This window comes from Dreissena polymorpha, chromosome 9, assembly GCF_020536995.1.
Source record: "Dreissena polymorpha isolate Duluth1 chromosome 9, UMN_Dpol_1.0, whole genome shotgun sequence".
NCBI lineage: Eukaryota > Metazoa > Mollusca > Bivalvia > Myida > Dreissenidae > Dreissena > Dreissena polymorpha.
In genome coordinates this window covers 20,267,105-20,286,961 of record NC_068363.1, presented here as the reverse complement: position 1 = coordinate 20,286,961, position 19,857 = coordinate 20,267,105, and the positions used below count along the sequence as shown (strand labels likewise).

Here is a 19,857-nt window from a genome sequence, read left to right as displayed (position 1 = left end):
TTTTTTGTATTTATTTCATGGGAGAATCTTTAAATCCACCAGCATTCCAATAAAATAGATGAAAACATCTCTTCCTTAAACCCCTTATTTCCTTGGTCATGTGATCGGAAACTAAAATCGAGCCACACTTTAAGAAAACGGTGCTTAATGCATTAAGCCCCATTTTCCAAGAGTGAGGCTCAACAGTTTGTGCCTTACGTGGAACAGGGTTAGGGGCTGGGGTAGGGTTCACATTGGGGTTGGGCGCAACTGTCGTTCCAAACGGTGGTACCAATGTGGGTTGTCCTGGCGCAGGTGTGGGGAAGCCTGCGTAATACATGGCAAACTAGTGAGCAATGTACTAGGTGGTGACATAAGATGGGTATCATAATTAGTCATAAAAAAAAAGATAGATATAAAAAAAAACAGTTATAGAAATTTGGAGTATCAATTTAATTTATTCAGATATATTTTATTAGTAAAGTCATATTAGAGAAACTGGAAACATGGTTAAATATTAGCCTAACTTCACAGTACATAATGCTGCAAAGCAAAAATAACTCATTTAATTGATTTTTTTTTCTAAAACAAATGCTAAGACAGACGAAAAATGTTGGGCTACCTGGCATAGGTGCTGGTGTTGTTGGTGGTCTAGGGGTGGGCGCAGGGGCTCCAGTGACAGTGCCTAAGATAGGCAGAAAAACACAATAATCGCAGGCAAATCTAAAATCATCATTAAAAACGACAGTGAAGGAAACTCTTATGCATTATAAAGGTAACGCGGAAAAATAAAAAAAGTAGACCCAGTCTATGCAATTGTTGCAAATCTACATTCATCATAAGCATCAACAGTGAAGGTCACTCATAAATATATAGAAAAAACAAGACTATTGTCAAGCAATATAAGTCCCCTTCCGGATCCACCATTGTCAGAAATTCCAGATTTTTTTATATATATATTTGTTGCCATAGCAACCAAATTTTTTTTATTTAGGAACAAAATGAAATGACGTGCATAATGTCTATATTGCCATTTTTCCATGTTTCAAGTTTCATGAAAAAATATTAAGAACTTTAAAAGTTTTCGCAGGATCCAGAAAACCACCATTTCAGCAGTATTTCTAGTCTATTTGTTGCCATAGCAACCAGAATTTTTGACGTCGGAACGAAATGAAATGACGTGCATAATGTCCATATTGCCATCTATCCATGTTCCAAGTTTCATGAAAAAATATTAAGAACTTTAAAAGTTATCGCAGGATCCAGAAAAGTGTGACGGACGGACGGAGACAAAACCATAAGTCCCCTAAGGTGAAACCGGTAGGGGACTAAAAACTGAAAAATCTCAAAGAAAACCAGTGTCTGCATTTGGTATGGCAAACCTGTCGATGGTTAAAAAACCTGATAAATCTCAAAGCCAATTACCAGTCTGTGGAATGGGTACAGAGCTGTTTGGCTGAGTGCAATATGGGATCTGACAGCAGACTGGATCTTGAGAGTCAGGTACCATCACACAGTTTGCTTGTACATTCGTGTAAGTGGCGCACCTGTAATTAAACATTTTTAATGGCTTGATATAACAGTAAGTCAACCTGGAATCAATTTTGTTAATGAATTGAGAAATTGAAATGTTGCACTAAAGGTCACTGCAATTCTTGATTGTAATATCTCAATCTGTTTGTTTTTGAAAGGATTGAAAGAAGTGGTTGATGTCATATAAAGTACTTTCACACATTGTTTACTCAAAAAGTTAAAAATCCTGTAACAAAATCTTTATTTTTCTATTTGAAACTTAACCATATAAAAATTATCAATGTGTTCAGGTACCTTATTGAGTAACTAATATTCAAAAGCCCCTCTAAGTTTTACAAATGACTTTTGTAATATGCCCATAATATAACAACACAATTTTGGATAACCATAATCTCCCCAGATTTGTTTTCTTTTGGTAAATTTTAACATTAAAAGACAGTTAAAACACCAATCTACAAGAGTCATCATGAAAAGCAACAATTAATGTATAAAAAAGCGTGTCTCTTAATATCAATTCTTTTGCAAATCAATTATTAATACATGTATTCTAAAACCTTGTGTAAATTTATGCCAAATCAGAGTATTAACACTAGAAAGTACACTAAAAGAAGTAACTGTAGTTGAAAACATGTTTATATATTGTAAAAATAATAATGCGCTAAGCTCTGTGAAAATGGGGTTTAATGAATGTGTGTAATGTGTCCTCCCAGATTAGCCTGCGCAGTCCCCACAGGCTAATCATGGACAACACTTTCCACTTTACTTGAATATTTCATTTCAATGAAGACTCTACTACACAAAAATTCAGTTAAGGAGGAAAGTGTCATCCCTGATAAGCCTGTGTGAACTGCACAGGCTAATCTGGGATGATAATTTACACACATGCATTAAACTCCCTTATCACAGAGCGCAGCTCAAATAAAGAAGCTTCTGAGGGAGGAGAATCAAAACCAAGTATCTACCTCTGATTGCACGTGTAGTGGCCAGTGGAAACATCATCACACATGCAGGTCTGTTTGCAGCCATCGTACCACGTCTGTCCCTGCGTGTATGCCTTGCCGTTCATCACACACACATCTGCCAATGACAATCACAAACATTACTAAGTAATAAACAAAAGGTTAAAAAAGCAATCACAAACTAGGTATAAACAAAAGGTTAAAAAAGCAATAACAAACTAAGTAATAAACAAAAGGTTAAAAAAGGACATTTAAAACAATACTTAACTTAATTTATTGTAATTCTATAACAAGTTTTAGAGTAGTAACAATTTTGAATAATATGTCTGCTGCATTTGCCCAGTTTATATCACTTTTTTTCAAAATATGCTGATATGATATACATTTTTTATGTACAAATATGCTGATATAATCAAATAAATTGGTTATAATAAAAAAGGTTTACATATAATTCTACAAATAACAACAGACTGCTTGATGATTATGCTCATGTGTAAGTTAACAGGTGACTTGTTTTCCAGATAGATACGACACAAAAAACAGATAACAAATAGATATTACACATCAATCAACCTCTAATCAACCCTACCCCTATCCCAACCCCTAACCGTTTGTGGGCACTTTCAATTGTGCAATTTCTCTTTGGGTGTGAATCTATTTGGAATACAACGTTCTCGTAAGTTAACTGTCTGTACACAAAACTGTGGTTCTCAACAATTTTAGAAAGTACAAACAGAGTAAGGATGATTTTCATTAACTAAAAAACCTAAATTTACAAACATTTACACAATTCATGCTCATTGAACATATCTTTAAAAAAGCACTGCACACCTTAGGAAGATGTGAAAAAGCACATATAATGGTGAAAAACAAATAAAGAAATAATACAAACCTTTAGGCAAAGGCTGTGGAGCAGGGGTCATAACAGGGTTTGGATTAGGGTTTGGATTAGGGTTTGGATTAGGCGCCTGTGTGGTGCCAAGTGGTGGAGCAAATGTGGGCACTCCCGTGTAGGGTGCCGGCGTTTGGAGCGGGTTTGGAGCAGGCGTCACAACTGGTGCAGGTGTGGGAACCACATTTGTGCAGTAGGGAACCTTGCAGCACTGGTCATTGGGATCGTTCACCAGGACGCAGTAGGTCGGAATGTTGGTGTAGCGGGCGCATCTGGAAGGGTAAGATTTCATTACTTATTGCTTTTACCTTCATCATGTCTCCATTGCTATTAATTCACACCCATTAAGTAGAATGACCATTGCTTTAAAATGAAGTTAAATAAATAATGAATTCATTAAAAACTGTAAACTGAAGTTAATAAATTATCTTATGAAACTCAACATGTGAACAGTGAATGCACTGAGATGTTACAAATTTCAGCCAATCATTTACATTTCTACACAGTCTTTCAGATATAAAACCTAAATTAATCATCAAGGTTTTATCAGTTTATTACATAAGCCAGTATGTCCTGAACATTCATGTATTTTCCATGGAATTTTGGATACTTCCTATCACAAAGAGTTCACTGTGTGTGTTGTAGTTTTGTTTTTCCTTTTTTCTTTCCTTATTTAGTTTGTTTGTGGGGGGTGGGGTGGAGGTTTTTGCTGTTCATACTACTACCTTTCAGTGCACTTGTACTGGCCACTCATGTCATCAAGACACACACAGCGGAAGTTGCAGCCATCATCCCAGGTCTGGCCAGTCGTATACCTGGCGCCAGAGTACACACAGAAACCTGGCACAAAGTTTTATATTTGTATTCATTTTGTGTATTCATACATTCATTTATAGTCAAGTTAAATTGAGAACTGATAAGTGCATACACATGAATAAAAACTGGCAATGTCAATGTGTTATTATGTCATATTAAGCCATTTTCAGCTTATACCAATTTTATTAAAATGTCTGTCACAGTATTAAATGTGATCCCATTGCATTATTTTGCATTATTTTGGCATAACAAAAAACTTCAATACATTTCTCATTAGCTCTAAGGTCTTATACTGAAATGATAAATTAAGTGTTTGCCTTCAATACGTTTATTGCAGTGCTGAAGATTCCATCTTTTCTTTGCAGCGCTGATATATTGATGTTAATGCATTTGCATTTTTGGAATTAAAGTGGATTTCTGCACATTAATTCCGTAAGAGCCAAATTTGTTGGTTATTATTGCTTGAAATAATTAATTTCTCAGATAATTTATAAATTAAAACCGATGATCTATAGAAACAAATAAGTATTTTCTATATATTCCCTCGCTTGAACTCATAAAAGGATGCATGCTGAAAAACTGACTCATTGGCACAAACCTTTCTGACTGGTGGGTCTGGTTGGATCTGGGTTGTTAATGACAACACCTGTCACGGCCGTCGGAATCGGGGCCAAGGTTGTGTAGGGGACAGGGGCAGGCGTGGGGTTAGGGTTTGGTTGACCAGGAGCCGGAGTTGGACCATTTGGATTTGGAACAGGTGTGTTGAGTGGGTTAGGTGCTGGTGTTTGCTGAAATAAGTGGAAGTAACATATGCAGAATATTACCCTTGTACTCATGTACACAATCATTTTATTCTGTTTTAATGGTTGATAGTAAAACTGTTATAATAGAATAACATGTATATATAATATAAATACCTTGTAAATTTAACCATCAAAAGTTATTCAAAGAAGAGTATGAGTATATAATGAATACAATTTAAGTTAAAACAATTTAACTGCAATACATACAAAAACAGCACTATAGAAACAACATGATTGAGGTCACTATATGTTTAACAAAAGCATGGAGATCTTAAATAAAGAAAATAAATAGAGAGGGTGGATGAATCAGGAATGCCTCGTACATTTGGTGCTGGAGTTGGAGCAAGGTTGCATTGTGGGATCTGACAACAGGCGTCATTAGGATCTGTTACCATGATACAGCCTGCAGGAACACTTGGGTAGTTTGTGCACCTGAAAAACACAGTTTTAGCATACAACCTAATCTTTAAATGCTGCTTACTTGTCGTGTAACAATCTACAATATCTCCAATGCATGAAAATATGCATTTGAACATGACATATTCTCAGTAATACTTTTTCCCTGTTGCTACTTATGTATGATACACAGTTTGCTTTAAAAGTCAAATAAGGGTCTGATTTTTTTAACTCTCTTATAAATTATTTCATGTAAATAAATTTAAATTTGCTTTCATCTAATGATGAAGAATATCTATAAAAGTGTCTAACTATCTGTAAAGATTTCATTTAAATTACACAATTAAAACATAATAGTAGAGTGTAACCTGTCATAACAGTTGTAATAGTTCATGGAGGCGTCATCACATCGGCATCGCTGGCTACAGCCATCATCGATCACCTGACCTTGACCGAAGGTCACACCATTGTACACGCAGAAAGCTGAAACATTACAATGTAAGGAAATAATGTTTGTTCCATAGTTTCAATGGTAACTTCCAAAAGAAATGATTGTTGGTCCATATGGTTACTGACAATAAATACATCACAAATTACAACACAAAAGCTCTGATAGTTTTCTGAAATCAGAGATGTGATTTTACTTGGGCAACTCCAATGTCTAAACTTGATAGCATGTATATGAATATGAATATATTGTGATATTTCCAAAAATCTATTGGCTGAAATTTAAAACGAAATATTGAATTTTAAACCAATTGCAATAAATTCGTGAATGATACCATCTAGCTAAAAAATATAGACTTAATTTGTGCATTTCTTTGTTTTTGGAGATAACATGGCGTCATTCCGTGTTTGTTAATATCAAAACATTACAACAATTGTAGCGAACTCACATCTTGGTTGCGGCTGAGGTTGAGGTCCAGGAGTAGGGGCCTGTGTGGTCGGCTGGCCTGGAATAGGGGCCTGGGTAGGGCCCACATGTGGGGCCACTGTGGTCATTGGGTTAGGTGTCTGATACGGGTTAGGGGTCGGCTGTGACCAATCGCAGACTGGCACGTAGCAGCAGTAGTCATTAGGGTTCCTCTGCAGCTGGCACTGACGTGGAAGGTTAGGGAAGGATCCACATCTATAAAGGAACCATTTTATGGTTTACATCCTCTACATAAAATGAAGCCTTGCTCTGAGAAAAGGGGGTTTAATGCATGTGCCTAAAGTGTTGTACCAGATTAGCCTGTGCAGTATGCACAGGCTTATCAGGAATGACACTTACCACTTTTATTGTATTTTGTGTTTAACATAAGTCTCTTTTTAGGAAAATTCCAGTTCTGGCAGAAAGTGTTGCCGCTGATTAGCCTGTGCATACTGCACAGGCTAATCTGGGAAAACACTTTAAGCACATGCATTAAACCTTTTTTTCCAGCGCAAGGCTGATAATGATAATTTATTTAATTTTATAACAGCCTTTAGTCTCATTTAAGTATGTACATTATTAAATGTTATTTAAATTTTGCCACAATGCTCCAAGCACTTGAAATTGTACAGACGTGTTTTGAATTTAAATCATATAATTGATGTTCATGTCATTAGATGAAGAATATTTTGCTATACATTGAACACTTATCATGTTGCCTTGAAAAAGGATTTATACGTCATGTTCTTTTTTATATTGGAGTAACATAATAATCGCAGAATTTGCTATAGAAAAATTGGAAAATGATCATAGTTTAACTATTTAGTAAACAATACTAAAAGAGGTCCAAAACTTTAGCATATTAAAATGTAGTTCCCATTACAATTTGCAAAAACTCTTGTCAGGTCATATAATCTTCAATGTATTGGCATCATATGTATTATTGTTTATCAGTCAGTTATCTACTCTTTCTCAGTCTAGTGGGAGGCTATTAAGCCATTTTCCCTAATAGTTTAATTCAAACAAATCATAACTCCACATAATTTTTTATTGGCAAATTAACAATAGTAAACTATAATTAACAATATCAAAAATTATTTCTTAATTAGCCACAATAATAGTGTCCCCATAACAGGGAACCTTTTTTACCTGGCAGTGCATGTGTATTTGCCGGTCATTCCATCGTCGCAAACACAGTTGAAGTCACATCCATCCTGCCACCTCTGACCTTGGAAGTACTGCTGGCTCTTGTACACACACACCTCTACAGAACATCGTGTACACAACATGTAAGTTATATAGTAATATGATGCTTACAGGGTTCAAAGCTGAATGTTCAAAAACATCCACAATAGTTGAGCATTTGTTCCAATACAGACATGATGAATGTTCTTATCTTGAGGAAGCCAAACAAAATTAAACATATAATTTCAAGAATGTGTTCATGATTACGATTATATATTTTTTAAACAAAATAACAAATAGCAAACAATCAGTAAAAATAGTTTTTTTAAGTTGAAGTTTTGTGGATGTTATTTCTATCTAGTCTTTAACAAAGTATTTTTTTTTAAATCAAGGGAGACAACTCTTACTTGGAGCAGGAGTTGGAATCACAGTTGTCTGCCCTGGCTGGGGAGCCAAAGTGGGTCCCATGGTGGGTGGAGTACCCGTTCCTGTGACGACAGCCGATGGGAAGTTGGTGTACATCGTTGGAGGCACACCTGATGGTCCGGGTGTTGGTGGAACACTGATGCATTGTGGGACCTGACAGCAAATGGGGTCGTTGGGGTCAGGAACCATCCTGCACTCTGGAGGAACGTTCGGGAACATCTTGCATCTAAAAGAGTAAATAAATTGTAGATCTACATTGTCTGTGAGGCTGTTAAGACAAAGTCCTCATGAAGAATCATCTCATTTAATCTTCGCCTGTGGTCACGTCTGGGACAAAGGCTGCCTACCTTCTTAAGAATGCTATAATTTAAATTGTTTTGAACCAGCTGAATATTTCTATTCCATATGCTTCCTGAACTTCTCAAAAAACAATGAGTCTGGTTATTAATACTAAATAACTGACTGTAATTAATTCCTAATTTTTTTTTAAAGCAAAATAGAAAAGAATACACAAACTTATAGAGACCTCATTAACACTGAATAAATGTTTTCAAATTCCATGTAAGGGTACCCACCTATCGTTGCAGATGTAGTGCCCAGTCATAGCATTGTCACAGACGCAGACCTTATCGCATCCCTCATTCCATTGTTGACCCTGAGTGTAGGACTTTCCACTCATGATGCAAACCGCTGGGCAAGCAGAAGATATATTATAGCAATTAATTTGTTCTCAGTTATGAATAATCAAAAGAAATATCTTTGACTGTTAGGGTTTATTTGCTGAAAGACAGCATAAAAACAACAACATGATACTTGTAACTTTAAATGTCGAAAAAGATGACACTCCAGTGGCTTTATGAGAGAAGACATTATTAAAATCAACATTAAGACCATAAGATCAAAAAAGTCAATACTACTTGCATACTGTGGGCAGCATTTTGCTAACAATAATTAGATTGACCCTTGCAATTACAAGGAGGCAAATCCAATAAAAACTTTATAAATCTATAAAATAATAACAAAAATAAAATCACAAAAAAATGAATACAGCCATTTAATGAAAGTAAAAAATAACATACATCAGCTCAGGACAGCACATTTTTTACAATACGACTGACTTACGTGTTGGTGCCGGTGTTGGGTAGCCTGGGTTTGGATTGGGTACTGGGCCTGGTGTAGGGGCTGGTGTCTGGTTGGGATTGGGTGCAAGAGTTGGGCCGACATTGGGGGCCTGAGTGTTCTGTGGATCTAACAAAGCAGAAAATGGAAAATCTTAAACATCATGTCTTGAAATACTCATCATGAACTTTCACCTTCATAAGAATGCTTCTTAAGACTGGAATAAAACTTTCTTTCAAAATTGTCACATGATCACAGGAACATTATTTGTGTCAACACACACTTAACTGAACATTTTCAACACTATGGCAAAACAATCTTCATAGTTTTAAAACATTTCATGTAGTATTTAAATAAAAGAACAGACTTGTTGGAATATAATTTGTGTTCCCATTTGTAATTTTGCGGGCGCCTAATTTTGCTAACAAAACTGAAAACATTGTGGCAATTTAAATAAATTTTAATAATTACACATTCACTTATTGAGCACATTTTCATGCTAGTTACTTGGTTGGGGTGCTGGTGTAATGGCGGGAGATGGTGTGGGCTGAGAGCAGACTGGTTCCTTGCAGCACGGATCGGACTGGGATGTAACCAGTCTGCAGTTAGACGGTACCTGGGCGTACATGGGGCACCTGAAAAACGGCAACAAAATTAACATGAGAGGTATTCTTAACAAGAAATGAGATTGTACCAAATATACACATTTATTGTGCTGCTAAATATTGAGATAGTGTTTGTAACATAAATATCGAAACTACTATAATTACTATATAAATTTCTTAAAAATATATCAATGCATAAAAACGACTACTTCTTCATTAACAGTCAATAGCCTTCAAAAAGTTCCAGGTCCATTGTTCACAAAACTGTCTTGCATTGATTTTCAATTTCAGCAGACAGACAATTTTAGAGCTTGGGTTCACAAAGAAAATCAGTTTAAACTGCCATTGAAAATATTTTTTTAATCTACAAACACCCCTTTTTTGCATATTAATTGCAATCCATATTATTGCCAAGTGATATAACATTAATTTTCAGTGCCACATAAAATACTTTTCAATGTTGATATAGATGTCACTAAATTCAATTTCCATCAAGTAAAATTGAGTTCCATTGTGACTAGGACATGCTATGCTTATTCAAAACCAATATACCAATATCTGTTCATTTACCTCTGGGTGCACTTGTACTGTCCAGTCATGGCATCGACACACTCACAGTTGTATTGGCAGCCATCTTGCCATGTCTGACCTTGCATGTAGGACTTGCCGTTGTAGACACACATCGGTGTAGGCGGTACTATAGTCGTTACACCAAGAGGTGGTGCTGGCGTCACGCCTGAATACAAGCAAATGCCATGAACATCAGTGTCGCACTATATGAGACTTCTTGAACCATTGAATAAGAAAAATTGTATGCTTGAAACTACTTTTATAAATATCAACAAATATGAAAAGGTTTGAAAAAATATAAATCTATTATATTTTTTTTAAAGAAAATATGTGTACTTTTTTCAACCCTTTCCTGAAACAAAAAGGCTTTATGCAACCAGCGTAAAAAACAGAACAGCCAGCGTGTGACTTGCAGTCTGCTTAGGGTTTTTTGCTTTTACTGCTCACCAGTAACTTAGGGTTGGAAATGATAGACTTTAAATGTTTTGAAATTACTTTTAGGGTTAACATGCCAAAAGTTTATACTGAAAAAAAAAGTCACTGACCTTGACCGTTGATGATCGCTGGAGCCAATGTGACTGGTGGTGCAGGAGTTGGCTGGTTGGGCGGGAAGGTCGGTGCAAACGTCTGGCCGATACCGGGTGTTGGCACGGGTCCTGTGGGGTTCGGATTTGGCGCAGGTGTGGGGTTGGGGGCCGGGGTGGGCATGTTTGTGCAGACCGGGACTCTACAGCAAGGGTCGTTGGGGTCAGTGCCGAGGGTGCAGCCCACGGGCAGATTCTGGTACACACCACACCTGTGGAATGTGAATGTCAAATGAACAAAGTTTTATCTACTATGAATGTTTTCTGAACTTACAAACTTCATTTTTTATCAACTGAGCATTGCAAAAAGTATTGATCTTAACATAACTTGAGCTACATTTTCATTTGCTAAATGTAGGATACATTCGTATGTACCGGTACATAACTTTCACAGTATATGTGTTGTAACTAAAATCCTATGCCTTATCAGGAATATTTATAACTCTAAATATATTTTTGTTTTCACATGGACAATGATAGTGATTTTTGATTATACATTGTAATATGCTTAATATAATGCAGTCAACGTAAATCATAACCCACACTTAAAAAGCGCCCTGAGCTGATTACTGCAGTATGAAGTTGTCTGAACACTTGATAATCTTACCTCTGGTCACATCTGTAGTAGCCGGTCATGTCATTCTCACACACACACTTGAGGTCACAGCCATCGTCCCATCTCTGACCCTGGGAGAATTTCACGCCATTGTACTCGCAGAGCTCTGAAACAGGGGCAAGTAACTAACACTTTTAATCACATGCTATACCCTGTTTCCCATGTAATACAACCATTACATATTTTTTATATTACACATGTGTAATACAACATTTTTATCTGTTTTCATTGGCGTAGTTTTCGTTTATTGACCAATCGCATTTTGTTAATTTGCTGAAATGGGGTCACAAAATGTAAACAACATTCGGGACTTATCATTATGTTTGCGTAAATATTTATCTAATTTGCTCATTTTAAATCATGTGATAAAAAGATCTGACACTCGTTGTCATATCATACCATATTTTATTAAACTCGTCCAGGAAATTCGTAAGTAAGCTTGCCAAAGGCTCGCTTACTAACAAAATTCATAAACTCGTTTAATAAAATATGGTATGATATGACAACTCGTGCCATATCCTATATATATTGTATGTCAAAGTAATGTAATAACTGATAAAACTTTATGCAAGAACATTAGTATGAATAGGTACATTATGAAATCAATCAGAATATAACCACCAATCTTAGTCATAGAGTACAATTATAACATTTTTATATATTCAAATTACTGGAAAATCGGTTTTTGGTATGTATGACAAGTAGCACTGTTTTTGACAAAACTCTAAATCAAATTGTCACACCAGTGGGTCACATACTCTTGGGTGTTGGAGCAGGGGTTGGGTCAATCGAGGGTTTGTATGTTGGGGCAGGCGTGGGGTTGTATCCTGGGCTAGGGGCCAGAGTAGGGCCCAGGTGTGGGGCCTGAGTTGTCTGCTGGCCAGTTATCTCCCCTGTGGAGGGTGTGAAGTTACACTGGGGTACCTGGCAACACGGCTGGTTGAAGTCCTGGACCAGTCTACACTGAGTAGGAAGGCTGGGGTATTTAGCACAGCTGGAAAATACAAGGGCATTGGAATAAAATGAGTCTCACTCTGTGAAAAGAGTGATTAATTCATGTGCGTAAAGTGTCTTCCCAGATTAGCCTATGCAGTTTGCACAGCTTATCAGCAGCCACACTTTCCGCTTTTATGATAATTTCATAGTAATTGGTTTATAAGTCAATCATTTTATATTTACTGACACTAGAAAACATACATTCAAAAAATAAATTGTGTCAAAAACCCTATTGACCATACAATCCACATTCCCTAAGCAAGAAATTATTTACTTAAGGCTTACATTTCGGTACATCTGTACTGGCCAGTCATAGCGTTAACACATTCACAATTGTAATCACATCCATCTTGCCACTGCTGACCTTGGCTGTAGGACTTGCCCTTGTACACACACACAGCTGGATGAACAAAAACATTGGAGTGATTATTTAGTCCAGTTACATAATGAAAACAATATCCAGTTACATAATGAAAACAGTGTATAAGCTGTTCGTAAACTATGCCATAACAAAAATAATGATGGTTTCATTTTGATTATGTTAAAAGCAATTGTAAATTAAAGAAAATTAACATTTGAGTCGTGTTCTTTGAAAACTGGGCATACTGCATATGCGTAAAGTGTTGTCCCAGATTAACCTGTGCAGTCCGCACAGGCTAAATCAGGGACAACACTTTACGCCTGAATTGGATTTTTGCTAAGAAGAGACTTCATTTAAAGGAAGAATGTCATAAAAGCGGAAAGTGTCATTCCTGATTAGCCTGTGCAGACTGCAAAGGCTAATCTGGGACAACACTTTACACACATGCATTATGCCCAGTTTTTTTCAAAACGCTATTCATTTAAACTTGTTACTTTGTGCAAAGATTTGTACATCGTGAAAGGAACTAAATTTTATAATTGAAATTATATTAACATCCAATTGCAGATTGTGAATAAACGATATTAAAATGTGGATTAAAAAATGTAAATGGCATCAAGAAAGAAATTTTGGGAAAATCTAATAATCTCAAAACGTCAGAGTCATCACATTACCAGGTCCTGGTGCGGGTGTTGGTGCGGGTGTGGCGTCCGGGTTGGGTACCTGCCCGGGAATCGGGGCAGGGGTGGGCATGGGTGTTGGTGCCTTGGTTACACTGCCTCCCGTGACCACACCGGGTGGGGCTGTGGGTATAGGCTGTGTGGAGTTTGCCCGTGGGGCACAGTATGGGACCTTGCAGCAGAGTGGGTCAGCAGGATCGGCCACCAGGGAGCAGCCTGAGGGAACCTGGTAGCTGGCGCATCTGCAGACCCGAAATTTGAAATTAATCAACTTTTTAACGATTCACATCTTTCAAGAGTTAACAAACAAGTTAACATCAATAAAATATGGTCTAAGGGCTGGTTTCTCAATTGAACACTGTAGAGATTTAAAACAACTAGATATTAAAGAAATTTTACAAGTCTATCCAATTTCTTCAAATAATAACAGAAAATCAGTGTTTGTTTGTGTTGATTTTTTCACCATTTTAAACAGTTTTTCAGACATAACACAGAACTCAGCACATTCAAACTTTTCTTGCAAAAGCTATTTAACCAGTACTTCATACAAATACTTATACCAATAACACACTTCCGGCATTCTTGAATCAGAGGTAGAGGGGGAATGGCAGTAGACATGATTTTATGATGTTCGTGTGTACAAACTACAATTATTCAACTTAACTGACAAATTTTCCGTATTTTCTTCAGCTAAATCATGAATATTTAAAAAATCATAAGAAATAAAATAACAACACATTATTTTTCTTCATAAAATAAATCTTGCACCTTTCGTTACATCTGTATGTACCAGTCTTGGCGTTCTCACAAGTACACTTGAAGTTGCAGCCATCGTACCACTGCTGTCCCTGGGTGTACTGATCTGTCCTGTACACACAAACCTCTGAAATATACACAGCTGTCGTCAGTCAGAAGAACTATGATTGAAATGCAAAAGAGCCATCTCTTAATCTGCTTATATAACAATGCATTTGATTTCGCTTAACCCTTTACCACTTAGATATGTATGTTCATGCATATGAAGTCCTTTAAAAAGTTATATTAATTTTAGACTTTTCTTACTAGATTCAAGTTTTTAAGGCTTCATCTCCAAACATTAGATACTGATGTGCAGCAATTAAACAGCATAAAACCTGAACAGACTGCGAGTAACTCGCAGGCTGTTCTGGTTTTATGCTCTTTAAACATAGCCATTTTCATCTCTAAGTGGGAAAGGGTTTAACAGCCAGATTGTCATGTCAGAATATTCAATTATCTAAAGTGTTTGATTACACTGAATCAGCCATATTTTCAACTATTGTCCCGTTTATTAGATATGTTATGGTCTGATTCAAGTTGTATACCTTATATATTGTAAAACATGAAACATAAAGTAGTTATACAGTAATACAGTTCAATTATTCTGTCTTTTAAAATAACATCTTGCTGGTCACACTAGACCATGGTTGAGTTATGTGCACAAAAGGGATAAATAATTTAACCCTTTGCATGTTGGGAAATTATTCGTCCGCTAAAATGTTGTCCGTTGAATTCCTAAAATTAGCATTTTCTTCGATTAATTTTCATAGAATACTATCAGAATAGCAAACAGTTTGGATCCTGATGTGACGCCACATTCTGTGGCGTCTCATCTGGATCCAAACTGTTTGCAAAGGCCTTCAAAATTCGGTTCCAGCACTGAAAGAGTTAAAAAACAGACAACGTTTAAAAATAACCACAATTTTGTGAAGCATGATTCTTTTCAATTTGTTTCTATAGTAATGACACACAATTTTATAATTGTCACACACAAAACATTTCTTAAATCATTGCAGCATTAGAAAAACAAACCTTTGGGCAGAGGGGCTGGAGTTGGATTAACGTTCGGGTTGGGGTTTGGTGCTGGGGTGTTGAAAGGGTTTGGTGCCTGCGTGTTTGATGGGTTTGGAGCGGGCGTTGTTAGCTGACCAGTGATCTCAGTTGTTATGCCCACAAAGTCACAGACAGGCTTGAAGCAGCAAGGACTGGCGGCATCCTTCACCATGTGGCACTGAGCCGGTATGCTGCCATATTTGGGACACCTGGGAAGATATTCAAATAAAATATGATACATTTGAATGAAAAAAAACTGTTAATTTAGAATCTGACAATGAATAAGAGATGTTCACAGATTTAAAATTTCCTGTTGACATAAAATTTCGACCCAACTTGTAAAGTGACCATAAACAAAATTGCCAATGTTCATACCATTATATACCCCCCCCCCCACGACTTATGAGCGGGTAGACTCCTAACACTTTGGTAATAAGTGAAATTGACATGAAATGTTGACCCAACTTGTAAAGAGACCATAAACACAATGGGCAATGTTCAAACCATTATATAACCCCACGACATATGAGCGGGTAGACTTATAACGCTTTTGTAAAACAGTCATGTATTATAATTGTTAAAAAATATATAAATTTTTGTAAATATAAATATGTACAAAATCAAAAACAAAAAAGAGCCAAACAACAAAAACATTTGTAAATAAAATGTTTCATACTTCTCGTTGCACTGGTATTTTCCCATGGTGGCATCAACACACGTGCATGTGTAGTCGCAGGCATCATCCCAGGTGGCACCCTGGGGGTACTGGGATCCCTTGTACTCACAGTAATCTGCAAGATGACCACACAGGGGCTTGTTGTCATAACCATCATAAGAAAGATCTTATGAACAAAGATGTGTTTTTTTAAAGTGCTTAGTCATGATTTCCAATAAAATTTCCTATAGAATATTTTGAAATAAGTTTTTACATGAAAATGTTTGTTACAGCAAATGTGGGTTAATAAAAATAATCTTTACTCTAAAAAAATGTTGAAATCGAATTAATTTTAATTTATACAGACATAGGCTTCAAGCAAATTATGATATCAAACAAACTATTAATTTAAGTGTTCTTCTTAGCAAACATACAATCAGAATTCAGAATGGTATGAAGAAAATGGAAAATAATGAAACAGCTTTCAATAAAATGATTAAAAGTTAAACCAATACAGGTTTGATAATGTCAACATATTTAAATTTTTAAGCATTCAGTAACAACTATCAACAACTTTTTGAAAAGAAGCCTTTTGAAGCCAATCTAAGTATAATGTTCATTATATTCACCAAACAATTATAACACTTAACCCTTTCAAACTTAGAAGCAAAGTGAAAACTTCTATGCGCAAACAGAATAAAACCAGTACAGCCAGCGAGTAACTCTCAGACTGTTCAGGTTTAATGCTGATTACTGCTCATCAGTATCTAAGGGTTGGAAATGAAGCCTTTAAAACTTGAATCTAGTAAGAAAGGTCTTAAATTGAATAAAACTTTCTAAGGGACTACAAATGCGTCAAAAAACGTATCCAAGTCGTAGGATAAAATCTAGGAATAAAGGATATTCTGTAAATTTGGATGTTAATCAATAGTTTTAATTTTCGGTCCGACTTGGTACTAACCACCTCTTTCTGCATCATTCTTTCTGTAGAACATTTTGTAAATGACATATCACAAGTGGAAGTCTGCTTACATTCAAACGCTGGAATCATTTTTCATGGTTCTTAGTCTATTATTTATTCTTAAGTCTAAGACTGTGTTTGTGAATATAGGCCCAGAACTCACTTAGTGGCTTAGGGGCTTGGGTCACTCCGTTGAGTCCGGGGGTAGGGGCCGGGGTGTTGGCCTGTCCTGTGATCACGCCAGGGACCTTGGTAGGAATCATATTAGGGGCCGGAGTAGGACCCGAGCCAGTAATGCCTCCGATGTTTGGCGTGAAGTCACAAGTGGGCATCAGACAGCAGGCATCGTTGGGGTCTGTGATCATGTGACACTGAGATGGTACGTTAGGGTAGCTTGGGCATCTGAAATGGAAAGATTGAAGAGCTTTTCGTTTACAGGAATGCGCTCATCATTCTTACTAAGTACATGTTTTTAATAGAAAATGCATGAAAGAAATAAAGAAATATATTTGTTAAAGGTTGTTGAAAAAACACAAGCATTATAAACATTCAAATCATGAGATAACCCATTCCTTGCCCAGCATTGACAAATTTCCTTAAGGAGATGAAACTGCAGTTCTAGCTTAGTGAAATTTTCCCTAAAAAATCTGTATGTAAATTACAACGAGCTATGCTAACAAAGGGAGAGAACATTACGGTAATCTTTTCAGCTATATTCGCTTGTTACAATCATTTTAATTCAAACAAACCTCACACAAAGAGGTCAGAAACTTTAAGAAATTTATCAATTTAAGCAATTCCCTTTAATTATATTGCTTTATGGCTTCCGGCCCATAAAACAAAAAAGTGCAAGCTGTACCTGTCATCGCAGACATAGAGTCCCTTGCTTGCATCGTCACACCGACATCTGTACTGACAGCCATCGTTCCAGCGCTGACCTTGACTGTAGGAAGCACTCTTGTAAACGCAGTAGCCTAAAAAATGCATAACCGTAAAGTTCTGTCCCAGATTAGCCTGTGCAGTCAACACACACAACATTTACAGCCTAAACTGGATAGTCGCTAAATAGAGCATTTCTTAAAAAGAAAACTACCATAAAATAAAAAATGTGACTACCTTATAAGGCTGTGCAATTATGCAATTATATTGAGTGATACATTTGTCAAATTTGTTGTAAGGATGGTGTAAATACATAAACACAAAGCAAATTTTCCTAATTTACAACTTTCAAGTACATTTCCAATGTGTTTAGGATAAATCCCTACTTATCTGGAAATTTGTTTAATGCGATGGGGTTAATGAAAGTACGAAATGGTTCCTTTGAATCGACCCTGTAATCTGGTGTAATCAGGCTGGATAAACATAACCACAAACTAATAATGATTCCATTCCATAAGTCAAACAGCATGACAAACCTGGAGCAGGTGCATTTGTGGGTTGTGGTTGGTTTGGATTAGGGGCCATAGTGGGGCCACCAGGAGCCGGAGATGGCGTCAAGGTGCCAGTGATGTCTGTGAAGGATCCAACAAAATTGCAGTCCGGTTTCTGGCAGCAAGGGTTTGTGAAGTCGGCAACCATGGTACACTGTGGGGGCAGGGCACCATAACTGGGGCACTTGTCAGTGCAGGAGTAGCGGCCCTTCATCAGATAAAAACATGTTTAACACTTCACCACTTAGATACGTATTTTGAAATGTTTGTAGTCCCTTAGAAAATCAAATTAAATAAATTAAAGATCTTTCTTCCTCACTGGAGTCAAGTTTTAGAGGCTTTATTTTCAACCCTAAGATACTTATGAGCAGCAAACAGCATAAAACCTAAAAAGGCTACCAGTTACTCACAGGCTGTTCTGGTTTTATACTGGTTGCAATTGCCATTCCTTTAATCAATTATGAGTGGGAAAAAGTTAATACAGTGAAAATATATATTAAGGACAGCTCTCAACAAAAATACTTTTTATCTCACAGAACTGTTTCCTACTTCTATCTTCTTTGTCAGAAATCATTATTACTTTATGCATCATTAATTCCCTCTTGAAATATGTTACTGGGCGAGAATTATTTTTTAGTCTAAATTGATTGAATTACTCATATATTATAACATATATTATTAAATAATTATTGCTCATGAAAAGTTATCTTTCATTGAATGAGTACTTAGTATTTTATGAGCTGACTGATCTAAGAATTTAACAAAAAAGTCTTTTTTTATTGCAAAATTTCATGTCAATGAATATAAATGAGCCATGCTCTGTGAAAAGGGGTTCAATGCGTGTGCGTAAAGTGTGATCCCAGATTTGCCTGTGCAGTCCACACAGGTTAATTCTGCTGTCTGTTCAGGCTAATCAGGGACAACGCATTCCGCCTTAACTTGATTTTTGCTAAGAAAAAACTTTAAAAGAAAAATAACATAAAAGCAAAAAGAGTCATCCCTGTCATGCCTGTCCTGACAACACTTTATGCACATGCATTAAGCCCCATTTTCACAGAGCGTGGCTCACGTGATTCTACAGTTATTCACTCACAGTGGCTGCATCCTCACACACGCATGTGAAAGCACAGCCATCGTCCCATCTAGCACCGCCCTGGTAGTGTTGCCCCTTGTAGTCGCAATAACCTGTCAAAGCATACAATAGCTCATCATAATACATTAACACAAAAGTAAATTTAATGAAACATTTTTATTCCAAACAGCAAACCTGCAATTTGATACAATTTAGAAGCCTTATAAAATTTTAACTGCAATACTTTTTACTTTGTTGCCAGGTTTACACAATTAGCAAGACAATGACTTACACATGGAAAGGATGTATCAAAGTGATTACAAATGGGCCGTGCTCTTTGAACTGGGTTTCATGCAAGTGCGTAAAGTGTCGGCCCATATTAGCCAGTGCAGTCTCCACAGGCTAATCAGGGATGACACTTTCCGTCTAAACTAGATTTTTGTTAAAAAGGGCCC

General features: G+C 36.6%; 1 protein-coding gene across 1 annotated transcript in view; it reads right to left on the bottom strand.

The window, feature by feature from the left end:
- The window catches only part of LOC127846649 (uncharacterized), a 61,989-nt gene that overhangs the window by 22,116 nt on the left and 20,016 nt on the right, over positions 1-19,857 (bottom strand). The window contains exons 26-53 of the mRNA XM_052378085.1: positions 19,424-19,515; positions 18,316-18,538; positions 17,760-17,874; positions 17,064-17,302; positions 15,961-16,075; positions 15,264-15,493; positions 14,202-14,316; positions 13,428-13,675; positions 12,678-12,792; positions 12,155-12,390; positions 11,388-11,502; positions 10,742-10,992; positions 10,197-10,362; positions 9,529-9,656; positions 9,025-9,150; positions 8,478-8,592; positions 7,884-8,128; positions 7,441-7,555; positions 6,275-6,507; positions 5,747-5,861; positions 5,306-5,414; positions 4,778-4,967; positions 4,089-4,203; positions 3,364-3,635; positions 2,475-2,589; positions 1,405-1,526; positions 602-664; positions 199-306 (exon numbers count right to left, since the gene is read on the bottom strand). Of these exons, the coding sequence (XP_052234045.1) occupies positions 199-306; positions 602-664; positions 1,405-1,526; positions 2,475-2,589; positions 3,364-3,635; positions 4,089-4,203; positions 4,778-4,967; positions 5,306-5,414; positions 5,747-5,861; positions 6,275-6,507; positions 7,441-7,555; positions 7,884-8,128; positions 8,478-8,592; positions 9,025-9,150; positions 9,529-9,656; positions 10,197-10,362; positions 10,742-10,992; positions 11,388-11,502; positions 12,155-12,390; positions 12,678-12,792; positions 13,428-13,675; positions 14,202-14,316; positions 15,264-15,493; positions 15,961-16,075; positions 17,064-17,302; positions 17,760-17,874; positions 18,316-18,538; positions 19,424-19,515 (4,431 nt within the window). The remainder of the gene's footprint in view (positions 1-198; positions 307-601; positions 665-1,404; positions 1,527-2,474; positions 2,590-3,363; positions 3,636-4,088; positions 4,204-4,777; positions 4,968-5,305; positions 5,415-5,746; positions 5,862-6,274; positions 6,508-7,440; positions 7,556-7,883; positions 8,129-8,477; positions 8,593-9,024; positions 9,151-9,528; positions 9,657-10,196; positions 10,363-10,741; positions 10,993-11,387; positions 11,503-12,154; positions 12,391-12,677; positions 12,793-13,427; positions 13,676-14,201; positions 14,317-15,263; positions 15,494-15,960; positions 16,076-17,063; positions 17,303-17,759; positions 17,875-18,315; positions 18,539-19,423; positions 19,516-19,857) is intronic.